This window comes from Plodia interpunctella, chromosome 22 (assembly GCF_027563975.2).
Source record: "Plodia interpunctella isolate USDA-ARS_2022_Savannah chromosome 22, ilPloInte3.2, whole genome shotgun sequence".
Taxonomy (NCBI): Eukaryota; Metazoa; Arthropoda; class Insecta; order Lepidoptera; family Pyralidae; genus Plodia; species Plodia interpunctella.
In genome coordinates, this window is record NC_071315.1 from 3887266 (window position 1) to 3911424 (window position 24159).

A 24159-nucleotide genomic window follows, 5' to 3' on the forward strand; every position below is an offset into this window, starting at 1 on the left:
TATGTTTGCTTCATAAAAAGTTAAAACCATTTTAAGTTTAAGTTTGTCTACCGAGTTTTACAATAATCTTTGCTAGCGGTGCGCGGGGCCCTTCTAAATCTACGGAGTACCTACCTACTAATTCCATGGCACGAAACGATATAAAAAAAACTGATCTGTCAGTGTCAATGTCAGCTCGCAGCTGACTGAGTGGAGTGAGTTGATAGATCAATCCACTCAAAAAAAAAAACAACCAACAAATTAGAGTACCTACCTACATTAAATTAACATTGTTCTGCTTCTTTTCGTGTGCGCTTACCTGTGGCTTTTTTGACTACTGTGTTCACTACTTTAATTTTATAATTGAGTAGGAACGAAATAAGATCTACCTAGTTGACAAGTTGAAATGACGTCCGCCTCATCAAGCAGCGCCCGTTCTCTGTTCGCGGAGTCCAAACAGCGACTTGCTGAGCGCGTCCAAGTCAATATAAATAACATTTCATCATTAGCACGGCAGATACACAGGGGCTCCAAATCGAATGAAGTAAGATATATCCACAAATTCTAACTTCTAGCACTGCTCAATTTCGGTGTAGTCAGATGCCTTGTGGTGACTTGAATAGAAATGTGAGACCAGATTTAGCACGCTTGATAAGAAAGATTGAAGTGTTTTGGTTATGTTATTAGCCACTAATGGCAAAGCAAAGTGTTCCACCATCGACATCCATTAACTCTCTATGCAGATAAACTTCACATAATTTAAATTCGTAAAGCTCCCATCTATTTATTAAGGATTATACAACATTGATTCTCAAGGATTTTTTAATTGGCATTGGACTTTCACATGGAAAAAAATCATATAGGTATTAAATCTTCACAGGACCATTTTTACATCAACCTACTAGCTTTTTGTAATATAATATTTGATTAAAAAAAAATTATACTTTAGACAAGGGTAGGTCTAGTGTAATTAATTTTAAATTTCCAGACTATCCATCTGCATAAATAGATTTTCTTACTTAATCTCACATTTTATTTTCCAGTTGTTATCAGCAGCACGGGAGATGGCAGGTTTGGAAGCGCTGATGGAGAGCAGCGAAGAGAACCTAAAAAAGATGCAACTGATTGCTGTACATATGGGCTACCAGTTTGAGAACATCCACCAATCTGCACAAATGCTCACCGAGATTAAAGAGAAAGTATCTTCTATGCAAAGATGACAGGCGTCTCCTGATTATGAGTAATTTGAATTTGAAGCATTTCAACCTCTGCAACCGCACGTCAATTTTACAAATTTTAACAAAGACAAATTTAAGTTTTACTCTCTGACTTTAAAATCATTAATCTGTACTGTGGTCAATGTCAATTTTATGAATTATTGATTTTGAAAATGACTCCTGCCCCAGAAAAATTTACGGATCATAATGATGCGGCCGTAGTGGTCGAAATACTCTGAGATTCACCCAATCACTGTAGCCGTTGTAAGGGATGGGATGTGTGATGGTTGAGACAACTGTCCTTTCCTGTACTGTAATGTTCTTTATATGTATTATTACTACTTGTAGACATATGCTTATTATAGGATCGACTTGGGCTAGACCCAATCCTTGGCAAATGAGCTTATGTAAAAGTATTTTAAAAAAACATTGTATAAATGTAATTTAATTGCTTTATAAAAATAAATCAAGTTAAACATTAACATGTAAATTCTTAATTTTGTATTATCCTATTTTTAAAACCTGTTAACCTACGTGGTGTGTCATTGCCCATGCTCCTTATTCATCCATAAGGAAGGCCTGTGCCCCAGGACCTTTAAAATGGCTGTTAAGGGTAATTATCCTATTTATTTAAAAACTTTATTTGTAAAAAAGGATTGAGCCCAAATATATTTTGTCATTATCGTACCCGTGGAATTAGTAAGTGCGGCGTACCTATCTATGATCGTACCTTATATTTGACATTGATAGAACGGGACAAAACATAATTTAGCGTAAAGTATGCTTTAACTATGAATAGCACAGGTTGGGTATTTTTTCCTTTTATTGATCTACGATAACAGCCTGTTATTATATTGTATTAACAGGCTCCAATATAATATAAAAATATAATTCAATTTTAACTAGGTACCTACTTTGTTCATAAGGCAAACAATATAATACGATGTGAATGTTTGCTATTAATATTTGTTAGGCGTGGTTCTCCAAGGAAGGCTCAGCAGTGGGCGGAAAGGGGGTGAAATGATGATGATGATAATAAAGACTAATAATTAGTTGCGTCCCGGGGCTTTCCGCCCGTGGAAATATCGTGGGATAAAAAGTACCCTATGTCCCTCAGGAACAATGTAAAATATATTATAATAAAAAGTCAAAGTCTGATATAAATATTTTGTTTAATTTTGGAAGGAATTTTGGAAATTGAAGTTAACAATTTCCGATTAATACCCCAATACAAATTTTAGATGACTTCAGAGATAAGTTTAGACCTTATATTTACCACTAACACTTAAGCATGTACCTGAAGACCGGACTCCCAGCTTTCACTAAGTTCGGACGTCTGTGATCGATGGCTTCCTTATCTTAGTTCTCCAGTCGCGACACGAACACACATTTCCATAGATATATCAATAAATCGCGCTTTAGCCGATTGAGCTGAAGTTTTTGACACGCTTAGTTCGGATGACAATGCATTATTATGACCTGTTTGTGCACTCAGGAATGGCTCCAAACGAACGAACTCAAAAAAAGAAAAAAAATATGATCCATCAGCAGGTAACTACATTTATGCTCTAATAATGAATACTCCGCGGCTAAGTTAACTTATATTCCATCTATCTAAAAGACATCGTCGTGAACTCGTGACTAATGACCCGACCAGCGAAACGCTAACCTAGAAACAATGGCGCATCGCAAAAACAGAGCAAGTCTGCTGTTAACATTAGCATTGCTGCTAATTTTGCACTTTCGGCATCTCAACAGTAATTACACAGCATTACGTAACCCCAGTCGCTTCTGTTGTAGTCACGATCATATCTTACCGCCATTTTGAAATTGCAGTTCCCAACCTCAAAATTCGTTAATTCTAACCTTTAAACTCACTGAAAATAAGGTCTGAAATTTTTTAACTGCAATTTTAGGATTGTAATAACTAAGTTTGTTGGCTCACAAAGCTGTAAAAATTATATCAAATCGTCAAAGTTGGTGGTTGTGTAACCTCGTGCTTGATAGAATTGGACGTCGCGAAAAAAAAGGAAAGTGGTTTAAGTGAGGTTTTGGACACAATGGCATGATAGGCACGATTCTAAAGTATGCCGGGAGCATTGTGCCATTTTTTTTCTTAAATCAGTGTGAAAGGTAAACGGTCAAGACCCCTCGTAAGGTCACGTGGTTAACCTGTCTGGAGTTCAGCCATAAAATGGAAATAGAAAAGCCAGTAATACGAATTGAGATTTAAAATTAGGTTAACTAAATTAGCTTATAAATATTATCTCTATTATATTTTATTTCGACCATTACAAATTAATTTTGGGTAATTTAGAAATAAAACTCGCACCAAGATGGAACTTTGGTCTTTGTCTAAATGGTGTTATGTCATTGTAAGTTTGAAAGGGGTAATCTAGGGGTGATGGTGGGAAGATAATGGATGAGGGAGGCACAGGGGGGCTACCATCATCTCTTAACGCGATCCGCTTTACGATCTAAACTGAACTGCATCGAAAATTCGTACCATCAACTTAATTTTTAGTATGAATGCGATTCATTTTAGGTTCCTAAATTGAACTGAGTTACATTGTAATCGTTCTGTAAAAGTTGATAGTAGGCCTGCTGGACAGAGAAGGGTGCCGTACGCGAAGAAAGACCTACCTATGCTCACAAGTGGACTGATATGTTGTTGATGAAAAAAGGAAAAAATAAGCGTGTACATAGGTATATATAAAGAACTACATACACCGCTCGGTCAGTGTAATTCTTGTACAGTCAACAACACATTAACCTACCCGAAATTGTTGCAAACTCGAAACTTACCGCGCCATAGTATATATAAGTTCATGCAGGGTAACTGTTGATGTGCTGTTGACTGTACCTCAGATCAACAAATGTATAAAATTAAACCTAAAATAAAGCAAATGTTCCTGCGATATTACAAATTGTTTCAGGATTTTGTAATTCAGGTCACTTCAATCATTATTACAATTACATCTCATCGTGCCTACTGCAATAGATGTAATAGAATAAATACCTTCTATTTCAAACATTTCACTAGATCACCTTCCGTAGTCTAGATTTGCTATGCGAATATTGAACTACCACGAGGATTTGTATGCAGATGGATGTGGTAACTAAATAATAGTATAAATTATTTTTAATTCATCTTCATTAATTCATATCGAGTGTGCTATTGCTAACACTGGTGTCAGATTTTATTCAAGTCGTCAAAAGGCATCTGACTTGAATTTTACGACTACCTACCGCCATCTAGTGGCAAGTAGTCGCATGCGCACTGGCGAACTGAACTGTCCACCGATGTGCAGGTTTTCTCACGATGTTTTCCTTCACCTGGTCGATGGAAACTGTTATACATAACTCAGATTGGTATACAAACTCACGTGGCACGAGTAGGATTCGAATCTGAGACTTTTCGATCAGGCGGACTATTTTACCACCGCTTCAGGTGTAACACAAGTACAGTATAAAAACCTATACAAATGCCAGTGACCCATATTATAAATACCTTGCAGATACACATAAAACATACTTAAAACTAGGTCACACGTAATATCGGCAACGTGTGGCGCGCCAGCAGGCAGCTGTTAGCAGACCTCTGGAACACGACTCGCTGTACTCAAGAGCACGAAGTCCTCTTTCATTCACTTCTCCAGACGATGTGCAGTTACCAACTTTTATCCTCCCATGCATGTTAAAAAGCCTTGGTAGCTATATGGCTACAGTATGATGCCGGTTTCACACTATCCGCGAACAGTTCGCCAAAATTGGGCAGATTCAGCATACATACAGCGGTAAATAAAAATATTCGTACAAACTACGCATTGTTCATGCATTCGCGTAGGTGTCTGTTTGAGTTCGGCGGGAGCCTACATGAAACTTAGGAGCAACGGTCGGTCCTAAATTCGCAGCTCCTGGGTCTGGAGCGTCGCAGCCGTGAATACAACTACGATCTCGATCTGAAGAGAGAGGCGGACGCCTAAATTACTTGATCATGACAGCACATATCATGCGATGAATCATCAGAAATTTGAGCTTTGTGCCACATCTACTATTTCATTCGACATTTGAGTGCATCCAGCGTACACAGAGTGGGACAGTTACGTAATTTCCTGCAAGATGCACTTATTACATGTGCAGTTTGTTACATGACACAATATGGGGATGTATCAATTATGCAAATTGTGAGAACTGTTCAATTTCAGCCATTTGACTTGTAATTGTCGTGTTCGTAGATGAAGGGTTAATAGCTGGAATTAAATGAAGAGTTTCATGCCTACTTCATTCCATATTGGGTATATGACATATATACAATTCATGATGATAGATTCCCGGTCGAGATGATTTTCATCTAATTAGAGACAAAAGCAGAGTTAGCGAAGACCGAACTATACACACTTGTTTCGAAGGGAGCGTGTCTCTCTCTCACGTTTTCCCGCTTTCTTTTTCAGACGTAAATATCGAAGCTCAGAGTACGTATTTTTTTGTTGTGAGAGAGGGGCGTGTAATCTTCAGAAATAGACATATAAATTACATGTCTATTGTAATTTATAATTCAGATTTTACACATTTAATACGCGTTGCGGTTGTGAAGACTGTATATCATTGATTCTTCATGATCCTCATTGAGACAAAGCGTATGGATGTAGGTATATTACAGTCTACACATGACACAGTCATATTAGAACACTAGATATATATTAAATAAATAAATATATTTATTTAATATATATCTAGTGTGAAAGTATTTTTGAAATCGGTTCGGTAGTTTCGGAGATTACCCGACTCAAACATACAAACTCACAAGGTCACAAACTCACAAACGCTTACTTCTTTAATAGTATAGATTAGAACATTTAGGTACATTTGATATTGTTGCGTCGTATTCGCATCGCATAGAGTCGCTTATTGTCAATGAGGACGCGGCGAGTCTCTCTTGTTTTTTCAAACAAATACGTAATATCGCAGATAGATACACACCAGTTTCGTGGCACGTAACTGATTGTGTGTTATTAACATAGCTACCCTGTGACCAGGTAACCGCATGCACTATTTGGCAGGGTGAGGTAATAGATTGGAATTCTAGCGATAACTATGTGTTAAAATGCTGAAGCAGTTATGGAAGACATTGGATTGTAAAGTTTAGTTTGTATAGTTGTGGTTGAGCTTCGCGATGGCTGACTCACGCGTCAACTCGTGAACGGGTGCTGCCGTGGGGGGACTGGTCAGCTCGATATTTTATTAAAAGGTTTTTTGTTTTTTCCTTTTATTTGCACTTGATCACAATCATAATATATTTCAGTATACCTTTTGACCACGTACTTTATTGTGTACTTACATTGTTAAATTACTGATAAAAAAATTATACATAAGTTTATATTTAAAAAAAGGTAAGCCCTTTTGGCATAATAGGGACCAACACTGTTTGAATGAGTTTCTTTCAGCATTTCTTCTCAGTAGTGGTCGTTTCCCGCGTTTATTTCATGTACGAGTACCTACTTATATCTCGGGATCTAAGTAACGTATCGCTATGAAACCTATAGCAGATTTTAAAACCTATAGAAGTAAGACCTTCCGCTAAACAACCGCATCAAATTTAATCTAGTAGTTTTTGCGTGATGCGCAAACAGACACACAGGCAAAAATTCTATAGCTATTGTCATTCATAGTTTGCCTTTTGGTGATGTTATATATTTTGCTAAAAATAAAGTCATACAACATATTACCATTGATTATTAACATACATTACACAAGTATTGTTTAATAATATACATTACACAAGTACAATAGGAAACTGATATGTACTAAAAGTGTAATGATTTCTGCAAACGATACTTAACCCCAGGCGTCGAAGGTTAAGGCCAGTGCATCATAATTACGTTGCATTTTATATGCAATGTTTACGTGTGTTTGACGACTTCTGCCTGCGAAACTGGTTTGACATTGAAAAGGCTAGCATAAGGCGAGATCATATGGACATAATTTATACTTTCTCGTGTTTTCAGCATAATTTTATTACATATCACAGCATTACACTAATAATGAGATGAAAAATTTTTAACACAAGAGCGGTAATCGAACACACTCGATAGTGTCTCGATAGCTCAGTGGTTAAGAACTGGCAGAGGCGTGGGTACGATTCCCGCTCGGGTTTTCGAGTTTTCATGTTTTTAATTTAGCTTAATAAGCATGTGTGGCATGCATATACCAATATGAAAAAGGAACGGTATATTTTCAGTGTTTTTAAAATTTAGTTATAGTTTTGAGATTAAAAGTGACGACATTTGTGTATGTTCATCGTCTACCACTATCCCAAATATCATCAAAACTCATCCAATAGTTGAAATAAAACACAATAAGAAGCACATCATTTCTTAAATTATTACTTAGCACATATTAACAGGAATCCAGGTTATATTCGTCCCATGACTGTATCAACTAATGTAGTATTTCGACCTCCAACCTGCAATATATCATTGCAATTGAAAGAGACGCAACTATACAAAAGAAAGAGTAGTAGTAAGAAGCATCCCTTTCTGTTACAGTGACTCGACTAAAATTTGCATTTTTTGAATTCCTAGAACGCTGGCTTGGAGAACCAGGTGCTTAAGAACATGTAAATTAACTCAATATATTAATTAATAAAGCACAATTTACTCCTAACACTGTTATTTATTAAAATTATGTATAATTATTTCCTTCATTATGGAAATAAGAAGCAGAGTGGATATTTGCCGGAAGTTCAATTTGTTAGCTAAGATGAATCTACGTAAAACACATCGATATATATATATATATTATAATCAGCACTCGGATCACAATCATAACCTGTCTTGATATACCTTTTGACTATGTACATTATGTACTTTTAGAAAAAAACATCGTAAGAAACAATAATGGTAAGCCGATCTGGCATGATAGGGACCAACACTCTTCAAATGAGTTTCTATCGGCATTTCTTCTCAGCAGTGGTCGTTCCGAAATACCAGTAGTTTGTAGCTTGTGAGAAATAACTATAAATATAAAAATTGACGAGAAAAAGCGAATTGTCTAATTTCTGAATAAATGATTTGAATTTGAATTTAAAATGGAAGAATCTATACATCTATATCTACATATATAAATATTTTAATTTACGCGGGCGAAGCCATGGGCAAAGCTAGTTTCTAATTTTAAAAAACCTACACATCACACATCATCATCAGCCTACCCTTATCCCACTTTATGTGGGGTCGGTATAGCACGTCAGTCTCCTCCACTTCTCCCTGTCTGATGTTAAGCGATCAGGTACTTACACAGCTAATAGCCTCACGAATAGTTAATTAACAAAACGCCGTCTATTCTAATCATAGTCTTAACTAATATTATAAATGTGAAAGTATGTTTCTTTGTTACATCTTCATGCTTTAGAGAAGGACATAGGGTACTTACTACCTTTCCTCCGGGAAAAATGAAGCCACGGGCAAAAGCTAGCTAACAATAATTTGATTAGTAAAACGTAAACTTAACAAAATAAGGAAGAAAGAGATCCATCCGTCAACGCTTCCTATAATTGTCTTCGGACGGAAGAAAGAACAACTAAAGCCTTGTGATGCGAGGTGTCCTGTACATACCGGACACGGCCCCTTGTCATTTTGTTTTCCTTATTTCTTATTCGTTTTTATGCTAATGGATTTTGATTTTGATGGGTAATACATTTACTTCTTTCTCTCTCTATCTCATCTGAGCGTTTTACCGGTTGCTGCCATAGAGCGTCGGAGTCCAGGATCCTAAAATTTCTTTACAAATTTTAAATTTAACAAATAAGTATAAAAGTTGTCCTCATTCAAATTGCTGGAGAAGTCTTTTTACACATTTTATCTATTAAAAAACCCACATCAAAATCCGTTGCGTAGTTCTAAAGATCTAAGCGTACGTAGGGACAGACAGCGGCGATTTTGTTTTGTAATATTTAGTGATTCTTATTTATAATCCAACTAGCTTTTCCCCGCGGCTACGCCCGTGTCTTTTCGTGCGCTCGTTCATAAAATATTATTATCATTATCCCACGGGAACAGTAATTTTTCCGGGATGAAAGGTACCCTATGTTCTTCTCTATAGATGTATGGAAAATTTCAAGAAGATTGGTTGAGTAGATAGAGCGTGAAGACAAACAAACTTACTTTCGCATTTATACTCGTAATATTAGTTAGGATTATACATATTTTTGATAAATAACATCACATTGTCCCGGGAGCTGGTGTTAGGGCAGAGATGGCAAGAGAGGTGATCAATAATTTAATGAGAGGCATCACACTCGCGCGAGTTTTGTGAACTGTGTATGAACCCTCTGGCTGGGCTGTCCTTGCACCGCTAAAAGGTTGACTGGGTTGGTTCTCAGAGCGTTTCGACCGCTGCGGAGGATCATTTCCAAAATTAATCCTAACTAATATTATAAATGCAAAAGTAAGTTTGTTTGTCAACTCTTCACGCTCTATCTACTCTCACATCTTGAAATTTTGCATACGTGTATTTAAATGGATTTGTTAATACATGTCACACATGAATGAATGAATGAGATTTAATTACTTTTCGTCCCGGAAAATTAACGCGGGCGAAGTCAAAAGTTAAAGCTTCATAAAATTCATAAAATTGACATTACCCTTAGGTACAGATTAATTATTTTAAAAGTCATATAATAAAACAAATTATTGTCTTTGTTACAATTTAAAAAATTGTAATGATATCAGACCAAACTAACCAAAGGCTTTCTTAATTAACCAAAGGTCGTGCCATCGTATGAAGTTATATCATCCTTATCCTAATCATTACATATTATACCGCGTCGTCTACCGCGTCTGTCTATCTATCTGTCTGTCTGTTTGCGGTAAACTCAAAAACCACTGCACGGATTTTCATGCGGTTTTCGCCAATAGATAGAATGATTCCTGAGGAAGGTTTAGGTGTATAATTTATTATGTTGTTATCCGAGCGAAGCCGGGACGGGCAGCTAGTTCGAAATGATGAAAATCGTCTCAATCAACAAGGAACCGTACGCTTGGTTACCTACATGATAACGTGGTACCTACCACGTAACGAGGCAAGTCGCGTGCGCGCGCAGGCTATTATATCTATTAGTTCACGTGGCCGTTCGTGTCGACCCAGTTCTGTGCCATGTTAGCTGCAAATTAACAAATTATATATACATTTTAGAAGACTAAACCTTACCAGGATGGACGTTTTTCCTATAACTGTCCTATGCTATAATCCTTACCGACTGATAACCGAAAAACTAACTGCTGGATAAGTCTGCCTGAAGCTATTTGTCAGTTAGCTCTGTCACTTGTGAAACATTTTTAACGCTATCTGTTTAATATGTTATTAGCTTTTCCCGCGGCTTCGTTAAAATATATTTTCACATTTTTCACCCCAATTATAGTCATTTGCGTGTTGATTTCATATAAAAAAATGCCTATGTTTGAACGTGGGTCTTTAAATATATGCATACCAAATTCAGCAAGATAAGATTCAGCTGTGATTGTACTACTGGACGCCTTCCTGACGTCCTCCCTCTTTAGAAATGCTATTGTTACCTATCAGCTGCCTAGGCTTGTTGCATCCAAAGGTGATATGGCGTGGATCTGTTATTACGGGCGTTTTTATTTAAAAAAAAACGTGATAGATTAACGTTGCGACTTTTTTTATAACGTCATCAGAGAAGCAAATATGTATGTATAGCTTTGAGCGTTGTCTGTCTAACTGCGCCCCGGGGCTTCGCCCCCGTGATATAAGGATATGAATTGCGGAATATAAGGATATAAAGTATCCTATGTGTTAATCCAGGTCCGTCCACTCGATTTTTCGTGTAAGAGTAACAAACATACACACATACATCTTCACAAACGTTCCCATTTATAATACTAGTAGGATGTGTGACTGACAACTACAGATGATGGTGACGACCTCGGTGGCGCAGTGGTAAAGTTCCTGCCACTGAACCGAGAGGTCCCGGGTTCGATCCCCGGTCGGGTCATGATGGAAAATGATCTTTTTTTCTGATTGGCCCGGGTCTTGGATGTTTATCTATATATGTATTTGTTATAAAATATAGTATCGTTGAGTTAGTATCCCATAACACAAGTCTCGAACTTACTTTGGGGCCTAGCTCAATCTGTGTGATTGGTCCTAATATATTTATTTATTTATGTGTAATGCGGCACCTCCGAACTTCAGCTATCTACGTATAGTATTTTATTGAGCGAATTATTTATTATATAGAATTTCTTGAGACTTTAGATGAGGACTATGATAAGATTTCCCGAAATTCCCATGGGCATGGGAAAATATATTTTTACATGGGCACGGCGTCGCAAGCTACACTTAGAGTGAGTTGCATCAGTCAACTTTGACGTTGACTTTAACCTCCGCGCCGCCGACGTTTAGATAAAATGACGTATTTTGCATTTCTATGCACAGGTTAAAGTTAGCGTTAAAGTTGACTAGTGCAACCCACTGAGAATAAAGTTCAAGGGAAACAAACAAAGCGGCTACCAAACATACATATAAAATACCGTGTATTTTGCTTACCTGCTGTTTACCTCTCATTAGGTGATATTTCAAGATTATTTTTCCTCATCCAAATATTCCATTGAAATGACACCTTAGTTTGTTTTGGAGAAATGACGTATTAGTATCACAAACGACATCACAAAAAAATTGGCAGCTTACATAGGTAAGTGACGTCAGCGCTTTTCACTGTAATTAATAGTTGATTTTGACATTTGGGGAAAAGTATCTCATTTGACATTTATCCTAACACAGTACAGTAGGTAATATTTTTCATTGTCTTTTAAAATTTAAATTAATTTTTGACTTTTAAATTATTTTATGATCTAACCAGGAATTATTTATTTTAAAAGAATATATAATATTTTTGTAAATGTACATATACATTGTTTTAGTTTAGTTTACTAAACTAATAAAGTTTTAATTTAGTTCTAAATGTAACTAACTAATTAATATATTGAATAATACTACATTTACAAAATATTTTATGATAGAGATATCTGAAGCAGAATGAAAATAGTTTTTGATAAAAAAAATCTTATAGAAAAAAATATTACGAAGGGGCTCGTTGATGTCTTTTCAGAGGCGGGAGCGAGCGTCTAATTCTTTGTGGAGAAAAACATTATTTTTCTTAGGATTCCGGCCTTATTTTACAAATCTGAGAAAAACACAGGATTTTAGAATAATTACATTGTATAAAACAGTGGCTTCCTGCTGTCTGTGTGTTCATAAGTTTACATTTTTAGCAGCGCAACGGATATTGATGCGGGTATTTTTAGAGTGATTCAAAAGGAAGCTACAGGTATATATTTATTTATTTCATTTATTTAAACTTTATTGCACAGGAGTACAATTTGTAAAAGCACAATAGACGGACTTAATGCTAAAAGCTTTATCTAACAGGCAACCTTTGGGTCAGACAGAGAATGCTATGTTTTGTTATTACGGTTTTACCCGAGCGAAACCAGGACGGGCCGCTAGTTTAAAATAAAGTACATTACATTTTAAAGATCTCTTTCAGAAAAAAATAATCATAAATAAATAAATATAATAAATAAATATATTAGGACAAATCACACAGATCGAGCTAGCCCCAAAGTAAGTTCGAGACTTGTGTTATGGGATACTAACTCAACGATACTATATTTTATAACAAATACATATTAGATAAACATCCAAGACCCGGGCCAATCAGAAAAAGATCATTTTCCATCATGACCCGAACGGGGATCGAACCTCTCGGTTCAGTGGCAAGAACCTTACCACTGCGCCACCGAGGTCGACCAACTCAAAAAACAAGGATTTTTTACATGTTTAATTAGGTTTGGGACAAAATTTTTGACTGCAAAAAATATTAAAATTTTTCAATGATAATAAATGTTTATATGTGTGTAAGTGAATAATAAAAGATTTTTTTCATTGAAAAATATAGTAATTGCTTACTGCTTCGACCGACTTGAGAGATAGTGGGATCTCATCGATATTTTCCTCAGGGGATGGCAATGTCAGTATATTGAGAGCAGTCTCTCAATAGATATTTTTGGAAGTGCAGCAGTGGAACGCAAATACGGGCTAGAAGAAAAAATACTTTTAAACACAGACAGACAGACAGTTTTCAGTTTGCGTGTACAAACAGCAAAACAATATAAATATTCTTAATAGCCACAAAGGGGGAAATAAATTAAAAAAAAAACATTAAAGGCACAAAGCGGACTTAACTATCCTAGCCTATGTAGACCACACTGTTTCTGTCAGGCAATAGACATCAAACGTATTTAAATTTCGAACAAAACTAAAATAATAAAAAAAAAATCCAATAAGAATCCTGAAAGGTAACAGGACAAGAGGAAAATCATTTCCTAGCCCCACTCCGTGTTAAAGGCTTTATGTGTGGGGGAATGTACTCTCGCTTCAGTGTGCCGCTGGCCGCCGACCGAGCGAGACGTGCGGCCGCAGTTTTCTAAAAAAGGAAAAATTCTGTCGCGCGCTCCCTTTTATTCCCCAATGAACTGTGATATTCGACCCTAGTGATGGATTAAGTGGCTTGTAAGTGTTGCAAGTGTTATTTGCTGTGCTCCTGGCCCTCGTCCGCGCTTGTTCTAAACGGTTAGTATTATGCAATGAGAAACTGAAAGTGTGGATTTTGTTGGATTTTTTTTTGTTTTAATGTTTGCTTATCGGTAAATTTGTAATATGAAAATCTGAATTTTAGATTATTTTGTAGTGACATTCATAAATAGGACAACCAAATTTTATTCTGGTAAACAATGTAATTATGCAAAATAACTAAAACTAAAATACTGAATTAAGAAAAAAAAAACAAGTTAATACTTTAAAAATTAAAATCAAAATATTAGTCAATATAAATAAAGATAAAATTCGCTTAAATTAATAGTAGCACGGTCAAGTCACAATGAAGAATATTGACTGGCGACATTCTCATAATGTTAACAAACTTTGTTAGATTTATAAAAAATGTTTGTTATAAGAACAATCAGTTTTTATGTTTGTTTAAAAAAAACTTAAATTAATTATTCATATGTTTTAATAGAATTTAAATAAATTCTAGTATAATGCAGTGCGAGAATCAAGGTCGTGAAAATTCATTGGAATATAATATAATGCTAAAGTGCAATGAATATATAATCAAGTATTTTATTTAGATATTTATTTAAATTTAATTTAGTTTAATTTATTAATATAGTTCACCAGAAGTTACATTTTTAAATTCGACAGATCACAAATAAATACAATTTTAAATATTTTATTTAATGTTTTGAGTCACCATAAAGAATATTATAGAATACATACGTTGTAAATAACGAATGTGTTGCTTAGATTTGCATATACAACTGGTTATAGTCGTTTAGTAATAATTTTAATAATAATACCATATGTAAGAATATATTCAAGGTATATAATTGTCTAATAAAATTCAATACGTAACTCGGAAACTATGAGTAATCATTGTCAACTTGTATACATAAATACGCGACCTGGAGAATTTATATTAATTCATTATACATATTGGTAATAAAACTCTGGGCTATGTCTGTTCCTGTACATAGGAGATAATAAAACATAACATAACAAAACATTTTCTTAAATTTTTTTGCCTGTCTGTGTGTCTCTCTGTATCTTTGTTCGCACATCATGCAAAAACAACAAGATGGAATTTGATGCGGTTTTTACAGTTGTATAGCAGAAGGTTTACCTCAAAATCTGGTATAATTTCATCGCGATACGTTGATTAGACTTCGATATATCGACAATAATAAGTTATGAGCGGACGCACGATATAAACGCGGGCGAAGCTGCGGGTAAAAGCTAGTGTATCATTAAATGTATATGTATTATTAAAAAGATCTTATAAACAAATGGATCTTAAGGATTAGTAATTAATCATTAATAATTATACACACAACATTTTTGCTAAATTTCGTCTAAATCGATCTAGTAGTACTTCTTTGGATTTAACCATTCGAAATTACAAACCTTTCCTTTTCTTAATATTAAATAAATAAATATATTAGGACAAATCACACAGATTGAGCTAACCCCAAAGTAAGTTCGAGACTTGTGTTATGGGATACTAACTCAACGATACTATATTTTATAACAAATACATATATAGATAAACATCCAAGACCCGGGCCAATCGGAAAAAGATCATTTTCCATTATGACCCGACCGGGGATCGAACCCGGGACCTCTCGGTCCAGTGGCAGGAACTTTACCACTGCGCCACCGAGGTATTAAATAGTAGTATGGATGTAGTTCGTTGAGTTTTATGAAGTGCTGGCGCAGACGCAAACTCTTACCTAGAATAAGTTTTTCGCAATCATTCATTCATATTTTTACATAATAGATTATTCGGTTATGTATGAGCCGCATTGTTGTTATAACTAGGTATGTGTATTAAATAATAATAATAAACTTAGAATATTTCGTAAGAGTTTTTGAAATGTAGATAATTATAATTTGCGAATTAAACAGCTTGAAATAGTAAAAATTGCATGTATTTCATGCCACATAAAATTTCTACACGTATAATAAAAAACTATAACAATCTGGTTGCACATAACAGGTATTTATGAAATGGACAATTTAAAAAAAAAACCCGATACATCACGTCTTTTTATATTTAGTTTAATGAATTTTTATCCTATTTGGATAGAAAGGACATTTCGTTTTGAAACATAAGAATCAGGATGAGTGGACTTTATAGTATAATAGAAAATGTTCTTGAATTTTAACAGAATATCTAATCAAACTATTTTTAAACTAACACGCCATTTTGTTTCCGTAAAAAATTTGGAACCAAAAGTTACAAATTGCTGTTTACGGTTATTAACGCTTGAAATGTTATTTTGTCTCGTTGATGGTTTTGTCTCGCGAAAGGGTTTAAAAATATATCTGTGTAGTTATTAAATTTTATCATAGTGTGTTCAGTAAATTATATATGATTCAGTAGAGATAGTTTTGTTATAAGTACTTCCAAACTTGCTCATTTATATCTAATGTTAATAGAATAGGATGTGCTATATCGTATTGTGGATGTCGTGTGAAGCGAATAAGTGACACACAGCCTGGGAATCTGATAGGCGACAATAGCATTCCCAAGGAGGGTTGACGTCAGGCAGGCGGCCGGTTGTAAAATCACAGCCGAATTTTCAAAATTTTAATGTTTTTTACGCTGTCCCCGAGCTTCGCGGCTTCACAACCCCGAACGCAACCCGGAATATCCAGAGATGAGAAAGTGAAAGAGGATGTGCAAGCCTACTAATATTATGAATGCGTTTGTTACTCTGCCACGCAAAATCTACTGGACGGATTATTATGAAATTTGGTACACAGATAGAATATAACCTGGAATAACACAGGCCACATTTTATCCCAAAATTCCCACGGGAGCAAAGCCACGGGGCGCAGCTAGTATTATTTTAAATGATGGTATTTCTACAGCCTTATTCAATGCATTGATTTAAAGGACAGGAAACAAGGCAGGAACTGTCTGATTGTATTATAATTCAACTGAGTAGTATATTATCTTACCAGTCGAATCAGAGAGCGATTTTAAGTAGCCAATTAATGAAACATCCTACAAATGAACATTATTTAATTTGATTGTTGTACTATTTTAACGTTTATTTCACGAAAAAATCTTGTAATGGTATTATAATCAAGCTTTTGCCTTCGACTTTCGCCAGCTAGAATTTTGATTACCATCTTCAAAATTTTGAGAAAGTCTTAGAAAATAATTCTCTAAAACTTCAAGCTAAAATTTCAAAGTCCCTTCTACTGTTGATGAAATGGAGCTATATAAAAAACTTCTAAGCAAATTATCAATGTCTCTGTCAATATACAAATCAGCTTATCAGGCAGCATCCAATTTATTAAATGCGAATATTTACCAGGCTGTTTTTTAATTCACATAAATATAACAAATCGCATGAATTTTGTAAAAATTTAGTGTACGGATTGAGCGCACGTGAATTAACATAGAATATTCATATTTCTTGTTAAATTTACAAAATTGGAACTGTAGTACGCAATTATCTATATATATAAAACATTACTTATAAAGCTTATTTTTGCTTGAAAGTAATTTTAACTAAAAATATGGTATAAGTCCGCCGTTGGACATGTATTGCTCTTGTATTGTTGTATACATATTACAAACTAGTAAGCGCTCATAAAAATATTATAAGAACAACAATAAAGCTATCAGATGTCTGTGCAGGAGTCCTTGGTTAATACCTTTTCGCCATGTCGCAACGGCTCAAAAAACTTGACAATGGCGCGTCGTGCGAAAAGATTTCGACAGACCAAAAACGCACAAAAATTATGTATATTTCAATATTAAGCTTACCTCGTCTTGGCTGAAGGGGCTTAAGGGCTTAAGTGTCGTGAAAATCAAGATTTAAATGTTCCGAAGACAGTGTGATGTGGAGAGGACTAAGTTTTTTATTACTAAAATGTTATATTTGGGACAAGCTTTTAATGTCGTCGGAGAGATATATTAAATAATAAATATATTAGGACAAATCACACAGATTGAGCTAGTCCCAAAGTAAGTTCGAGACTTGTGTTATGGGATACTAACTCAACGATACTATATTTTATAACAAATACATATATAGATAAACATCCAAGACCCGGGTCAATCAGAAAAAGGTCATTTTCCGTCATGACCCGACCGGGGATCGAACCCGGGACCTCTCGGTTCAGTGGCAAGAACTTGACCACTGCGCCACCGAGGTCGTCAACAGATCTGTTCGCATTATATCAACCGTTGAGCGATTCCATCGTCGGTAGCTAACTCTGGGTTCATCTAAGGTTATGTATTGTCATCCACATTAATCATGTAGGTATATACAATGTTCACCTCAATCTGTTGAAGATCTAGTTCAAAATTGATTTTCAATTTAAAGACTCCGCCCGAAAAATCTTAAGTAGTTACGAGTACAAACATTGCAAGTTAAATAAAAGTTAATAAAAAGTGGACAGCCGTTTTAAAAAATTTCTAATAATTCCGTTCTAAAATGAGAAAGAGACAAAAACCGCACAAAAATAATTTAAATCAATATTAATCATAGTTTATGACCCGGACAGTGAACAAACCAGTCACAGACACAGCCACCTTTGAACTATGTTGTGTTCCGCGGTTACGGCCAGTTGGAAATATGTATGTTTATTGGAAGACTAAATTTACACTGCCTGTCAACAAAATATATCATTCGTTTTTTAAATGCAAAACTTAATTTTAAAAAAGAAAGAAAAAGAAACTTAAAACTCGTTTATCTGCAATATTTATCTATAAAACGGTGTTCGATATTGTTTTCTGTACACACATAAATATTTTTCATATTTTTTTTTTCATAAATATCGTAAAAGTTTGTTTTATTAACTTCTTACTATAAATATTTACCCAGCTATTAGATTAAACTCTGTCAAGAAAGGGTATAAATAAAAAGATACGAAATTATTTTTATGTTATTTTATGGAATGAGTTTATTTATTATATAAATAATGTATAGCCCAATAACATAACGATTTTATCATCATATAACAACATAGTATACCTATATCGATTTACATTAACTGTAAAATTATGTTACAGTTACAATAATTGAGCGTACAAAACGTCTAAACTCACGACAAAACGTCTAATCTTATTTATTTATTCTAATCGATCTGTATGACATTGTTATCAAACAATCGATTCTCTTTATTTACTACAGTTTACAATGAACGGACGTACAGACAAACATACCGTTTGTGCGTAGCTCTACCTGTTTAAATATTGATACGCTGTGGTTAAGCGGATTTTGTATATTTGTCTGTCACACGTTACATCACCGTAGGATATTAAAATTATTACATATATCTCTTAGACAATGGGTTTTCACAGATAGGTAATATTTTATTCAATACTAATATTGAAAAAAAAATCATTTTTGTTTGTAATGAGTATACTTAAAACTAATGGATCTATTTTGTAGGTCCTTATCCGGACCTTAATATAATTTGGCATTCGACTTGATTTTCAGAATACGCAGAAATTATAATAAAAAAGGTAAAAATATTAAAATTTCACACGTAAAATGTATAAGATGCGTATCCCGCTGTTAATAGATGAGATCAATCTTAAACTAAATAGGCTTAAGTGCTATATACATATGTATGCCAAAGTTTATTGAGATTATTTTTTACTTTTTCACGCAAAATGTAGGCTAAGCTCATCCTTACATATCATACAACAAAGTCCTCTGCCGCGTCTGTTGGTCTGTCTGTTGCGATAAACTCAAAAACCACTTCACGGATTTTCATGCGGTTTTCACCAATAGATAGTGTGGTTCCTAAGGAAGGTTTAGGTGTATAATTTATTATGTTTTTACGCGAGCAAAGCCGGAAAGGGCCGTTAGTTTTCATAAATATACTAGCATTCCCCTGCGGCTTAGCCCGTCTAAATTTTCCGCGAAAACATTACTTCATCAATGATGAAAGGTATCATATGTGTCCTTCTACGGATATATAATATTATGTAAATGCGATGGAAATTGTTGGAATAGGTTTTAGCAAATATTCGTATATTGAGGAGGTAAATCCGGAATAATTACGGGTAGAATTTGAAACGGAATCACCTATTTGATATAAACAAATTACCTATTTTGATTCCAAATCACAAATAATATGTAAATCAATACGTAGCTATACCGGAAGATATCCATACGAATATTAGAAATGCGAAAAATCTGTGTTTTTGTTTGTCATACTTTCACAGCCAGACCGCCAGGCCGATTTTGATGAAATTTGGAATACTTAGATATAGTTAACCACTCGATTTTTTGCCATATTACGAATATATATTAACTGGGAGTACCAATAAGTTATTTTAAATGAGTTTTAGTTTTTTCGTCAACGGTCATTAAGGTATGCTGATTAGAAATTGATTGAATTTTTTGTGATCTAAAAACTGATTAATCCTAAGAATATTAATTAACTCAGACAACAGTTATGTCTTGTAATTTCTTCTTGTCTAAAGTCTATTTCACCACGCAATATATATGTGAAGTTCCACCTGAAAAGGTTTGTTATGGAGGGAAGTCGCTTGATGTTTTACTTGCTCATTTATGTTATTGTACATATTACATCGTTAGCGAATCCGACTATCCCTTTTTTCGTGGAACATCACATATATCCCACTATATTTGCTTTTGACCACGACTTCATTTGCAGTCATTACTTATATCAATCTTTACATATTATAAAACAAACTCCTCTACCGTGTCTATCTCAAAAACTACTAAATGGATTTTTGTTGTTATTGTGTTACCCGAGCGAAGCCGGGACGGGTCGGTAGTTTTATTACAAATAGACAAATAGAAATTATGTGGAACGCAAAGTATTTCAAGTAAAGAACTATTAAGTTAGTGTTCACGTTTAACATTCCGAAAATCGATTACATAATATGTTTGCGGAATCGATTTGATTATTCATTCACATTTCGATTGTTGATACTACTTAATGATATGAGCGATGTTATATGTAAATTATATTTTACTCGTAAATATATCCATAAAATAGTACATATCAAAGTAATATAATCTAATTATTTTGTTTAATCGAGACCTTTTGAACTGCCGTAGAGCAGACATTGTGTGTCAAACCCAGGCTTTCCGTACCATTCGTATGCATAACTTCTTTCCTTTTCTTGGCCCATTTCTATATAATCATCTTAATAAAACTCTAACCATCTACCCATTGCCAAAATACAGTTGTAAGGGTACTGTCTCCAACTATTTGAAAACCCTTAATTATGATAACACTGAAAAGCTTCTTACTCCATTAAAATAGTATCTGACTGATCTCCAATTTAATTCCAAATTGAAACTCAACGTTTTCGTTTTTCCGTATTGCAAAGGTCTAAAGTTTGAACATATAGTTATACATTAATTTATTTTATTCATTTATTTCATAAATTTATTCATCTATTTACTACAATATACTAAACATTATTATTATTTTTTTACCACTACACCCACGAAATACACTCACTTCGCGCAAACACACACACACACACACACACACACACACACACCACACACACACAACTCCTTGTTCTTATATAACCGAGTTTGTAACAAAGTAAGTTAAAATATTTTGTCTTTGTTTAAGTATCTTTTTCTCATACGTTCTGGCACATCAACAAGTCAATCAATATCTAAACTAGCATATTTTAGTTTTCTACTCGAACTTTGTGTGATTCTTGGTGATCTGTATTACAAGTTTCTTTGAAACTTATCTCGGAGACTCTCTTTTCTAGCATTAAGGAAACTGTTCTTTAGTTTTAAGGATAATACCTCTAGTAACAAGTGTGTGATATGAATAAAGATATATATTAATTATATATCATCTCGAAGTATATATCAATCAAAGCGGTGGTGGTGTAATGGTTAAGCCTGTGGATCGAAAGGTTTCTGGTTCGAATCCTTTTGGGTTCGCCCCTTCTGCCTGGACCAGGTGGAAGCTGCAAAACTAGACATTTGCTGGTTCAGGCAAAACGTGGCCGTACCAGTGTAGCATTATTCTTTCCGTATTCAGCCTTTTTATAAACTACTTAGTACAATATTATTTTATCTAGATTTTAAACTATTTTTACGCAGATAGCTAAAATAAATTGATTTCACAGTTAACCTTGCGAATGCTGCACAGAGTGATGCAACGTAGAAAGCAGGGTTTTGGCCAAAAATACCCACTTTCGATGTAAATTACGAAATGATCAGTGAATCAGATGAAATTCTTTTATCAGAAACGGTCGTTCAACTAACTAATATTATGCGAAAAATTTGATGTGAGTGTAAGGATATTTTATACTCAATCGTTAAAAATCTAGTGGACGGATTTCGATGAAATTTGGTACATGGTTAGAATATGACCTAGAACATAGAATCAATAATCCAGGCACAGTTAATATATACCGTTGAATAATGAAAGTTAATTACTTAACCTGCCTAGTTAAATTAATTTTGAAAATATAATCATAGCTAATCTAAAAATATGGCTATACTAAATAAATAAAAAATAAACCGAAAATGCTTATTTGATTATAATATACATACATTTAATTTATAATATTATCAATAATCTTTTTTAATGTACAATTTGACGACCTCAGTGGCGCAGTGGTAAAGTTCTTGCCACTGAACCGAGAGGTCCCGGGTTCGATCCCCGGTCGGGTCAAGATGGAAAATGATCTTTTTCTGATTGGCCCGGGTCTTGGATGTTTATCTGTATATGTATTTGTTATAAAATATAGTATCGTTGAGTTAGTATCCCATAACACAAGTCTCGAACTTACTTTGGGGCTAGCTCAATCTGTGTGATTTGTCCTAATATATTTATTTATTACTTATTTATTTAATTATGTTGATTTTTACATTTTAAATGTCGACGTTTCATTGTAGAGTTATGTTTTGACATTTATATAAGTGTAAACTATAATATTACAAAAATGTGAAAGTAAGTTTGTTTGTTTGTTATCTCTTCACGCATTATCTATTGGACCGATTTATATGAAATTTGATACACGCATAGAAAATAACCTGGAATAACACATAGGGTACTTTTAATCCCGAAATTCCCACGAGAGCGAAGCCCTGGGGCGCAGCTAGTAAAGAATAAAATAAACAAACATAATGGAAAGTGGTTTTACGGTAATAATAAAAGGTGTAATATAAACTAGTAACATTATCTAAGTTAAAATCACGACTAACTTTCGATTTCAATGCCCCATCGTGATATGGTATAACTCGGACAAATTATATAGACACCCATCGCCGTGGCCTCGGAGATACAAAAGTAGGTTTGTAATTTTGCAACGTTGCGTGTTGCGTGTATGACAGTAATGTTAAAACGGGTTGAAGTAGACCGGAAATGGACTAGTCAATGTCATAGTGGTAAGAAGCATGGCTAATTGATTTTTATATATGTTGTAAATTGAACTACATACGTACGACACGCTTGTTTGAGTTACAGAGACCAAATTGATTTTTTGAATCGTCGATTGGCAAATTTTTTTCGATGTTTTATGAAAATTCTGAAAATGCAGTAACGATGTTGAACCTTCTATAAAAATCGCGTATAATTACGACGGATGATGGACTGACAGACATAACGAAACTTAATGGCAATTCCTTGTTTTCGGAATCGTAAACCACCACATTGAATCGGTGGTGGTGTAATGGTTAAGAAGCCCGCCTGTGGATCGAAAGGTCTCAGGTTCGAATCCTATTCTTGCCACATGAGTTTGTATACCAGTCTGACTCATTCATCGACCACCACTTGCTTCCGAAACCTGCACACTTGTTGATTTTTAACTTGTGTGTGAGTTATGGAGAAGGAATAGTGCCAAGAAAATTGTTGTGTGTGTTTCATTCCATGTAATGATCACGACCTTCAGCAGCCATGAGAAAGTACGACTATAAAGAGAGAAAGAACCACAAGTCCACCGTTTTGTGGCTGAGGAATTAAGGGACACGTTTAGAGGAAAGAGGCTTTCTCACACTGTAGGATATCTATCACATTCAGTGAAGGCACTAAAAGATTTAATTTGTACGACATTTCTATTCATCGGGACTTATAACACAGTACAGTGTACACCGTGTGTCTCTCTTACATATTAATTTCAATGATTACCGTATGTAGGTCCATGCAGGGTGATTTGACTTGCAGGTGAGTGTACACACTGAACAATGACTGGTCTCTCACAAGGCTCCAAGCGGCATTGTCACATTCCACGAGTCTGAGCTATTGTCATGTCGTTGCCTTATGATATTGTTATGTTTACACCAATGTCTATTACATAAACTAAACTTAAGTTATATTAAACAAAAAATAAACTACATCATAA

General features: G+C 34.6%; 2 protein-coding genes across 3 annotated transcripts in view; both read left to right on the forward strand.

Moving 5' to 3' along the window:
• The first annotated feature begins 242 nt into the window (after window positions 1-242).
• Window positions 243-1452, forward strand: BORCS7 (BLOC-1 related complex subunit 7). The gene is made up of 2 exons (XM_053762057.2): window positions 243-523; window positions 1023-1452. Exons 1-2 carry the CDS (start codon window positions 386-388, stop codon window positions 1197-1199), a joined length of 315 nt encoding a protein of 104 aa, XP_053618032.1. The 5' UTR covers window positions 243-385; the 3' UTR covers window positions 1200-1452.
• A 12205-nt stretch (window positions 1453-13657) lies between these two features.
• The window catches only part of sona (sol narae), a 127626-nt gene continuing 117124 nt past the window's right edge, over window positions 13658-24159 (forward strand). For both annotated transcript variants that reach the window (XM_064436685.1, XM_064436686.1), the window contains exon 1: window positions 13658-13850. The gene's annotated coding sequence lies outside the window, so the exon portion shown is untranslated. The remainder of the gene's footprint in view (window positions 13851-24159) is intronic.

Bases quoted from the DNA above. Each gene is read 5' to 3' on its own strand.
- BORCS7 (XM_053762057.2), top strand. From the start codon at position 386: ATGACGTCCGCCTCATCAAGCAGCGCCCGTTCTCTGTTCGCGGAGTCC. The intron at 524-1,022 runs GTAAGATATATC...TTTATTTTCCAG, and splicing joins GGGGCTCCAAATCGAATGAA to TTGTTATCAGCAGCACGGGA.